Below are 10,089 nucleotides of genomic sequence, written 5' to 3'. Positions count from 1 at the left end.
AATCCTGTTTCTGGCGAGGGGCGTACCGATGGGGGGCAGGGGGTGGGCTGCCCCAGGTGCCATTCTGAAGGGGGGGTGACATTCCGACACCCCCCCTGCCCGCGCCGCCCAAACCCACAAATCGCGAGCGGCAAAGCATAGAGCGGCAAAGCAATGAAATCCCCTTGTCCCCTTACCTGTGAGGCGAGAGGCCGTTGTCTCGGCTCCAGGCCCTCCCGGGATGCGGTGGCTCCCAGGCTGAGCCTTCTCCTCGCTGCAAAACAAAGGGAGACATCAGCCGACGCCTGGCTCCCAGCCACGCGAGCCCCAGTCTGGGGCAGGAGGGTGGGGACCTGGGAAGGAGGCATTTCATCCTACCTGATCTTATTAACTGCCCCACCCTGAACTCCTCCGTGCGGGCATCCGGGCTCCATCCCGACCGGCCTGGCACAGAGGCAGCAGCCAAAGTCTCCCCCGGCTCCGGAATCACTTTGGAGGTCTTTTGGATGGGGGGAAGCCTTGGCTGCTGCTTCTGCGCCAAGTACGGCCGGGTAGGAGCCATGCCCGCACGGGGAACGGAGGGAGGGTGAGGCAGGCGAGGATCAGGAACTGCCGGGAACCGCCGCGATGGTCTTTCAATCTTTGTCCCGGGAGCAGGCGCTGGAGCCTCATCCCTGGAGGAGTGGACCTGTGGAGGAAGCAGAAAGCATCTGATGAGAAGCGGCTGGGGCGGATGAAAAACTACTGCCCCATTTTTGATGGCCCCCCCAAAAGAAGTCCCACAAGGACCCCTTCCTTCCTTCTGTCCCAGTACCTGATGTTCGCCACGTTCGCCGCGTCCCTCCAGGGATTTCGCCAGCGCGAAGTAGATGTTGGGGAAAGGCTCCCTCCCTGCAAAGGAAATGGAGGAATCAGCAAGCGCCTGGATCCCAGATGATAGCACCAGTCTGGCGCATGAGGGAGGGGGGACACAGGAAGGAAACATGCCTAAAATATGGGGCACTCAGTTGGCATTTCCACTTACCTGAAGTGGGAGCCTTTCCCCCCTCGTACTGGCGGGCCTCTCGCCTAAGAAAGAAACAAGCTCTGTTATTCTGATTGCTTGGAGGAGTTCCAGATAAATATATAGATGATAATATTATCATCTATATACTTAGACATATTTCTGGACATCTTTTGGAGCCAATTTTGCGCCCCACCCCTCGCCTGCGCCCCTGGCGGGGGCCCACCTCACCACCCCCTAGCTAGGGCCCTGCCTGGACCACAGAGAAATCCTCTCCATAAAACTATAGTGATGTCTAAATCAGGCCTTCCTCCTCCACCCCCAAGATCCCTGGGAAACACTTCCCCTGCCGCACAAGGTCACAACATACCTCCGGATGTTGCTGGGTTTCCCTGCACCGCTGGGCTGCTGCTGGTTCCCCAAACCACGGCCCTGCAAAGGAAGAAGGACATTGTACTCTCTAGGGGGGCAGAAAAAGCGCCCCTGCCAGGCTGCCCATGCCCACGTCACCACAGGCTGCCAACGTGCTCCTGCCTGGGCGCCTGACCCCTTGCTTGGAAGGAGGGGGGCAAGGGGCTGGGGCGAGACGGGACTGCAACCCCCCAACCCAGCCCTGTTTCACTCAGGTCAGCACCATGACCTCCCTGCACATGTGGGGAATGGATTCCCCATGGAATTAACCTACCACAATCTCCAGAGGTTGTGCCCCTCCATCCTCCTTCATGTTTGGGCGTTTCAGGAGCCTTTTATGTCCTAGGAGACAGAAAGGAAAATAAAAAACATAGGAAGAGGTTACAGGTGGGAAGACTTATAACACCTTCTAGAAATGACACCAAAGAAGGATGTTCTTCTCATTATAGGGGATTAGAATGCTAAAGTAGGGAAACAAGAGATAAAAGGAACAACTGGCAAGTTTGGCCTTGGAGTTCAAAATGAAGCAGAGCAAAGGCTAATAGGGTTCTGCCAAGAGAACAAGCTGGTCATCACAAACACTCTTTTCCAACAACACAAGAGACGACTCTACACATGGACATCACCAGGTTGGCAGCATCGAAATCAGATTGATTATATTCTCTGCAGCCAAAGATGGAGAAGCTCTATACAGTCAGCAAAAACAAGACCTGGAGCTGACTGTGGCTCAGATCATCAGCTTCTTATAGCAAAATTCAAGCTTAAACTGAAGAAAGTCGGAAAAATCACTGGGCCGGTTAGATACAATCAAAATCAAATCCCTTATGAATACACAGTGGAAGTGAGGAACAGGTTTAAGGATTTAGATCTGGTAGACAGAGTGCCTGAAGAACTATGGATGGAGGCTCATAACATTATACAGGAGGCAGCAACAATCCCAATGAAAAGGAAATGCAAGAAAGCAAAGTCGCTGTCCAACGAGGCCTTACAAATAGCGGGGGAGAGAAAGCAAGCAAAATGCAAGGGAGATAGTGAAAGATACAGGAAACTGAATGCAGATTTCCAAAAAATAGCAAGGAGAGACAAGAAGGCCTTCTTAAACGAGCAATGCAAAGAAATAGAGGAAAGCAATAGAATGGGAAAAAAACAGAGATCTGTTCAAGAAAATTGGAGATATGAAAGGAACATTTCGTTCAAAGATTACCAAGGACAAAAGTGGTAAGGACCAAACAGAAGCAGAAGACATCAAGAAGAGGTGGCAAGAATACACAGAGGAATTATACCAGAAAGATATGGATGTCTCATACACCCCAGGTAGTGTGGTTGCTGACCTTGAGCCAGACATCCTGGAGAGTGAAGTCAAATGGGCCTTAGAAAGCTCTGCTAATAACAAGGCCAGTGGAAGTGATGATATTCCAGCTGAACTATTTAAAATTTTAAAAGATGCTGCTGTTAAGGTGCTACGCTCAATACGACAACAAGTTTGGAAAACTCAGCAGTGGCCAGAGGATTGGAGAAGATCAGTCTACATCTCAATCCCAAAGAAGGGCAGTGCCAAAGAATGCTCCAAATACTGCACAATTGCACTCATTTCACACGCTAGCAAGGTGATGCTTATAATTCTACAAGGCAGGCTTAAGCAGTATGTGGACCGAGAACGAAAACAAAAACCATCCCAATGAAAAGGAAATGCAAGAAGGGGGAGAAATGGAGGCAGTGAGAGATTTTACTTTCTTGGGCTCCATGATCACTGCAGATGGTGACAGCAGTCACGAAATTAAAAGACACCTGCTTCTTGGGAGAAAAGCAATGACAAACCTGGACAGCATCTTAAAAAGCAGAGACATCACCTTGCCAACAAAGGTCCGTATAGTTAAAGCTATGGTTTCCCCAGTAGTCATGTATGGAAGTGAGAGCTGGACCATAAAGAAGGCTGATCGCCAAAGAATGGATGCTTTTGAATTATGGTGCTGGAGGAGACTCTTGAGGGTCCCATGGAGTGCAAGAAGATCAAACCTATCCATTCTGAAGGAAATCAGCCCTGAGTGCTCACTGGAAGGACAGATCCTGAAGCTGAGGCTCCAAGACTTTGGCCACCTCATGAGAAGAGAAGACTCCCTGGAAAAGACCCTGATGTTGGGAAAAATGGAGGGCACAAGGAGAAGGGGACGGAAGAGGACGAGATGGTGGGACAGTGTTCTCGAAGCTACCAGCATGAGTCTGACCAAACTGCGGGAGGGAGTGGAAGACAGGAGGGCCTGGCGTGCTCTGGTCCAGGGGGTCACGAAGAGTTGGACACGACTAAACAACAACAAGTTGCTTTGGGAGACGATAATCAAGCATAGCCCAGTTCTGTGAAGCTTGGAGGGGGCGTGTGAGGCATCTGGGCTTTAGCAGCACAGTGGTGGCTCGGGTTAAGAACTTAATTCGTTCTGGAGGTCCGTTCTTAACCTGAAATTGTTCTTAACCTGAGGTACCACTTTTGCTAATGGGGCCTTCCACTGCTGCCACCGCGCCGCCAGAGCACGATTTCTGTCCTCATCCTGAAGCAAAGTTCTTAACCTGAGGTACAATTTCTGTACAAGCCAAGCCCTGGCTCCATGGCTCACCTGAATCAAGGGAATCTTCTTGCTTCCAAGTTTGGAAAGACCCCCTTCTTGCTGCATTAAACGGCCACATTCTCGGAGCAATGGCGGCTGTGTCCAGCTCAGCTTCAGCCCCCCCCCCTCGTGCCGCCTTCTAGAACCCACCGCTCTCAACCGACTCTCACCTGCCCCCCCCTTCAAACTCCCTTTCCAAGCCTCCTTCCATCTTCCATCTCCACCAGAATTCCACTCTCTCTCTCTCTTCCCCCTCCCTCCCTGCTTTGGAATTGTAATAGCATCACCTCACAATAATAATATTGCCACTCATCTCCTCAAGTCCTCCTACCTGGAGAATCCATCTTTTTCTACCAACTCTCACTGTCATCTGACAGGCATCCCCCTTGTAGGGCATTATATGGCTTGCTTGCAAAGCAGCACTTTGTGACATAGGCTGGCAAACAGGGGCCAGGCTGCTGGGTTGTCTGGTAGCTGAATGAAGAAAAATAAAACTAGGGGGGTCAAAGTGTGCTGGGATGAGGCCACTGTGGGTCAGGCCAGAGGGGGCTGGTGGGGGGTGTGGTTGTGCCTCCCCATCTTCTGCATCTTGCTCCCCCGCCCATTCCTTCTGGTGCTCGAAAGAATCAGAGCATGGCAGAGTTGGAAGGGGTGCCAAGGGGCATCTAGTCCAACCCCCGGCAGTGCAAGGATCCTGCCCACAGCCATCCCCTGGCTGGGCTCCACACTCCCACCACCTTCTTCCCAGCCGGATGCACAGACCCCTTGCCATTCTGCATGGGGTGGGGAAAGGGGAGAGAGAGATGTTTTGCTCCTTGTCCCTCCGGACATGGATATGAGAGCCCTGTCAATATCTCAAGGGCGTCCCAGGGAGGAAGCTTGTCTTCTCCTGCTCCAGAGGCCCTCAGGACCTGAAGCCATGGCTTCAAGTGACCAGAAAGGAGAGTCCGACTCCAGGAAGAACTTTCTGACAGCAAGAGCTGTTTGACAGTGAGAGGAAATCCCTCAGAAGGTGATAGACTCTCCTTCCTTGGAGGTTTTCAGCAGAGCTTGGGGTGACCATCTGCCATAGGTTCTTGAGCTGAGATTCCTGCATTGCAGGGGGTTGGACTAGAGCGTGTTACTTCCAGGTTTCGACGCTCATGCATACGCCGACGCTCAAAATGATGTCACGCGCATGTGCAGAAAGGCGAAAAGCGACGTGTGTGTGTGTGCGCAGATGTGCCGTCGCTAGTTACATTCGCTTCGGGATGCAAATGGGGCTCCGGAACGGATCCCGTTCGCATCGTGAGATACCAGTGTACTGTAGCATATATTCAACACAAAAAACAGCGGCAATTTGTTTTTGACAAAGGACAGCTGGACATATAAAGGGCCCCATTACCTTCAGTAGCTTCGGGCCTCATCAATCCTAAATCTGGCCCTGCGTCGGACATTTGGCTTCCAAAGAACGTTTGCAAACCAGAACACTCATTCCAGAGTTGTGGCATTTGAGAACCGGAAAGTTTGAGTTGCAGGGCGTTTGAGATCCAAGGTATAACTGTATGTTCTTTTAAATATTTTTTTTTCTCCGTGAAAAAGACCCTGATGTTGGGAAAGATGGAGGGTGCAAGGAGAAGGGGATGACAGAGGACGAGATGGTGGGACAGTGTTCTCGAAGCTACCAGCATGAGTTTGACCAAACTGCGGGAGGCAGTGGAAGACAGGAGGGCCTGGCGTGCTCTGGTCCATGGGTCACAAAGAGTCGGACACGACTAAACAAAAACAAGTCACCATGTTCCCTAAAGCGGTGGGGATCAGCTTGTCCAGACCTTACAACCAACCTCTGACTTCCCAAGCTGCAACATGGGACCGACGTCCGCATTTCTGTTTGCAGTTTACACTTAATGTAGAGGGGGAGGAAAGCGGGGGGGGGACGGACTTCACTGGCATCCCTTGGGTTTCAGACAGTACATGGGTAAAGGTATTTTAATTTCACCATCTGCAGTGATCATGGAGCCCAAGAAAGTAAAATCTCTCACTTCCTCCATTTCTTCCCTTTCTATTTGCCAGGAGGTGATGGGACCAGTGGCCATGATCTTCGTTTTTTGGATGTTGAGCTTCAGACCATATTTTGTGCTCTCCTCTTTCACCCTCATTTAGAGGTTCTTTAATGGTGACTTTATGGGACAATAAACTCCATCACCCTTGCCGACAAAGGTCCGTATAGTTCAAGCTATGGTTTTCCCAGTAGTGATGTATGGAAGTGAGAGCTGGACCATAAAGAAGGCTGATCGCCGAAGTATGGATGCTTTTGAATTCTGGTGCTGGAGGAGACACTTGAGAGTCCCATGGACTGCAAGAAGATCCAACCTCTCCATTCTGAAGGAAATCAGCCCTGAGTGCTCACTGGAAGGACAGATATTGAAGCTGAGGCTCCAAGACTTTGGCCACCTCATGAGAAGACTCCCTGGAAAAGACCCTGATGTTGGGAAAGATGGAGGGCGCAAGGAGAAGGGGACGACAGAGGACGAGATGGTGGGACAGTGTTCTCGAAGCGACCAGCATGAGTTTGACCCAACTGTGGGAGGCAGTGGAAGACAGGAGGGCCTGGCGTGCTCTGGTCCAGGGGGTCACGAAGAGGCGGACACGACTAAACGACTAAACAAGAACAAACTCCAACAGCTCCTAATCCTTGGGCATGCCAGCTGGGGCTCATCGAGTCCAACATCCTCTGGAAACCCCAAGGCAGCTAATGTTCCTCCAGGATGCCTCCAGCTAAACTGGCCGCCATCGTGCCAAGCGTTGGGCAAATCTAGTTTAGAATGCAGTGCGCACCGCGTTCAGGCTTGTAGACGCTTCAGAAACCAGGCATGGCAGCAAGAACTCTTGTGGATACCTGGTTCTTGCACCATACCACGCTCAGTTATCGGCTGCCTTTTTGGTTTCCTAGACCAATTCCGGGTGCTCCTTAAACTTCCTAAATCAGGAGTGGGAACTGCCCCGAGATCTACGGATAAAGGGCGGTTATATGAATTTATTAAATAATAATAATTCTGTTCGCAAGGCCGTTTCCCCCAAACCACACCCTCTCATGCTAGATAGAAAACACAGATCGCAAGGGACGGGTCGATTGTTCCTTTTTGCTTGGAGCAGTGTGTTCCCGGTGCCCATCAGCTGGTAAAATGCAGGGTTGGGACTGGCAATACACAACGCCCTTTGTGCAGCCAGCTGTTGGGAGCCCTCCATAAGGAATTTTGACAGGTGGAGACAACTCACGTGTACATGATGCCATGCGATTGACCTGTGGGTTGCCCCACACAGCCAGTCCGCCCACTCGGTGGGGTCAGGTAGTAAAGATCCGGACCCCAAAGCCCAAACGATTCCCCACCTGAATATATCTAACATGAGCCTCCCCAAACACAAACTTCAGGCTGAGTCTACCTTAAGAGCCATTAGGCTGGCAGGTACCAGCAGGCCAGACGCGGGTGGCGCTGCGGGTTAAACCATAGAGCCTAGGACTTGCCGATCAGGTCTGATCGGCGGTTCAAATCCCCGCAATGGGGTGAGCTCCCGTTGCTCTGTCCCTGCTCCTGCCAACCTAGCAGTTCGAAAGCACGCCAGTGCAAGTAGATAAATAGGTACCGCTCCGGCAGGAAGGGAAACAGCGTTTCCGTGCGCTGCTCTGGTTCGCCAGAAGCGGCTTAGTCCTGCTGGCCACATGACCCGGAAGCTGTACGCCAGCTCCCTTGGCCGATAAAGCGAGATGAGCACCGCAAGCCCAGTCGGCCACGACTGGACCTAATGTTCAGGGGTCCCTTTACCTTTACTTTTTACCAGCAGGCCAGACTGTGTGACCTCAATGCTTGTAGATATCAGGCTGTCTCAAAAGACAATGGAGTGCACCTCCAGGGGTGAAATCAAACCACTGTGTTAGCAACACCCAAGTAACAACCCCAGGGCGTAAGCCTGGGCAGTGAATATGGGGGTCCTGCGCTGCCCAGATGACAAGACTCGCTGATGGGGTCCAAAGGAAAGCAGAGCAAGACACCTTGATGCAGGTGTTGCCAGTGTACAAGCACCACCCAACCATTTTAGGGAATCCATTGAGGATTTGTGCAGTTTACTCCTTAACCCTTTCTTTTCCCCAAGGTATCTTCGCAAGGCATGGGAGGTTTAGGATCAGTTTCCCTTTTCCTTCCCAGGTTAATAAGCCCCATCTGGCCATACCATGATTAGTGATTAAGACAAATGACAATTTGATAGAAGAAATTTAAAGAATATTTAACTAAATATTGTGATGTAAGAGAATTAGAAAATTCTTGGAAGTAACAAATAGGCTTAGGGGCAGAATAAGAATAGGTGGTAGTAAATATTAAGGATTTGAATATTAATAAAAGAGATGAGGATAGTAAATGAAAGGAATGAATATTAGAAATATGAATTTGGAGAACTACTATACAGGGGTTATAATGAAATTCAGTTAGAGGGGATTTGAGGAAGTCAGGTATCGATGTAACGAGAATTAGAGATTTGAAGTAAGAATTCTGTTTTGTGTTTTTCTTTTCTTGTTGTGTGTTTTGTAATATTTTCTTTTTTTCTGTGATATGTGGAAACCAATAAAAAATGGGAATTTGTTTCCCATTTTTCCCAATCACACATTCAGTTGCACATTTGTTTTTCGGGGTGGGGCGTTTGCTTGTTTGTTAAAAGTTCTAATGAAAATTTCTCCCGATATCCAGATTTTCATATGCAATTTTGCTCACACACACATTATGCAAGCAATTTCCTGTAATATACAGTAATGCAGTTTTCTGCCACTCGTTCCAATGTCCACTTTAGCCTAATTTAGACATTATGGCATATGTTGGGCTGGATTTGCTAATTCACAGAAGTGTGACTTTCAAAAGATAGCCATTGTTTTTGGTTTGCCTATTGTTTCAGGAAACATGAAACAAGTCCACTTAATTCAGTGAAGTGTGTATACCTCTTAATTATCGCAAATATATCATTCACTCAATCACTACTGGCCTTTGTTCATGTCTGTGAGTCCCCAGGCAACCTATTTTGATTGCTTGCAAACAGGTTAGATTATATCTATTCCTCATGGAGCCTGCTGTTTGCAAGGGAAGAGGGGGTGGGTTACAAGTTAATGAGCACTCATCCTGATGTGATTGCTGGGAGTTTTTGAAAACCATCGTGTGTGTTTTTGACCAGCTATTCACAAAAATTAAACCCAGAGGCCTTCAGCCGCTAATGCTCTACAGGCTTCAATTCTATTGTCTTTTGAAAAGACCAATCCTGGGTTGTGTGACAGTAATCTACGCCAAAATCAGGGGGCTGTGAAGCTTCAAGTCAAGGACCACTGATCTTTTTGAGGCCTGTGGGCATTATCTGCTGAACCAGATAAACCGTTGTGGGCACCACACACTGCAGCCTGGTCTATATGCTTGCCGCAGGCCTCATTACAACAGTCCTGCGGGCGCCAGCAAAGGACTGTGTGCACGCATACAACCCCTGCACTAAGCGCACCGTTTTCTAAATAAAACTGCTTTCGTACAGCGCAGATGAGCTCCCCCTTGCTTCCAAGTCTGTGGGATCAGGTCTCAACAGCTGTTAAAGACATCCAACACAACAGGCAGCCTCGTCTTATTAAATTTATTATTCCAGTGGTACTAATACATTGATTTGCACAATGACACCCATTTAGCAGAGAGGCTGCGGGCCTTCTAGCTTTTGCCCAACTAGAAAAGCCCTCCCCCCCCCCTTTTCTCTCCCAATCCTAAAAGAAAATTCCTCCAGACTGCCCCCCTCCTCCCCATCGAATCCAGTATTTGAGTATGGAATGAAATTTCACGCACCCTTTTCTTTTCGGAAGTTTGCCTGTCCTCCCCAACCTGCAAACCTTCACTTGGCTCCGAGCGTCAAATAAATATGGAGACGGGCAACGTTTCAGTTGCATCAAATGGAAATGTATTTTTGGAAGTTATAATGGCACTGGGTGAGCGGCCCCTCTAGTTCGTGTGCAGACAGCCTGGAACCTCAAAGGCTGAATGCAGACACGGCTCTTTTTAAAATCTGCCCCGAGACGGAAGATCAAGCAAGGAAGTGGCCCAA

At 49.6% G+C, this 10,089-nt stretch overlaps 1 protein-coding gene across 1 annotated transcript; it reads right to left on the bottom strand.

Annotated features, from left to right (window-relative positions):
• Positions 1-886: 886 nt before the first annotated feature.
• On the bottom strand, positions 887-10,011 carry LOC308467516 (uncharacterized protein). Its single transcript, XM_080989308.1, has 4 exons — positions 4,003-10,011; positions 1,668-1,735; positions 1,353-1,414; positions 887-1,047 (listed from the first exon to the last, which is right to left on the bottom strand). The coding sequence occupies exons 1-4, from the start codon at positions 4,070-4,072 to the stop codon at positions 891-893; spliced, it is 357 nt and encodes a 118-aa protein (XP_080845434.1). The 5' UTR covers positions 4,073-10,011; the 3' UTR covers positions 887-890.
• Between the last annotated feature and the right edge of the window lie 78 nt (positions 10,012-10,089).

This window comes from Podarcis pityusensis, assembly GCF_964106645.2.
Source record: "Podarcis pityusensis genome assembly, chromosome: 18".
Lineage (NCBI taxonomy): Eukaryota > Metazoa > Chordata > Lepidosauria > Squamata > Lacertidae > Podarcis > Podarcis pityusensis.
The sequence above is the reverse complement of the archived record's forward strand: the minus strand, read 5'-3'. Positions and strand labels throughout refer to the sequence as shown.

What these genes read in the sequence shown, in the direction of transcription:
- LOC308467516 (XM_080989308.1), bottom strand. Translation starts at nt 4,072, where the DNA reads ATGTGGCCGTTTAATGCAGCAAGAAGGGGGTCTTTCCAAACTTGGAAG. An exon ending in CACAACCTCTGGAGATTGTG is followed by an intron (nt 1,415 to 1,667) that starts GTAGGTTAATTC and finishes CTTCCTTTGCAG; the next exon opens with GGCCGTGGTTTGGGGAACCA. An exon ending in AAACCCAGCAACATCCGGAG is followed by an intron (nt 1,048 to 1,352) that starts GTATGTTGTGAC and finishes TTTCTTTCTTAG; the next exon opens with GCGAGAGGCCCGCCAGTACG.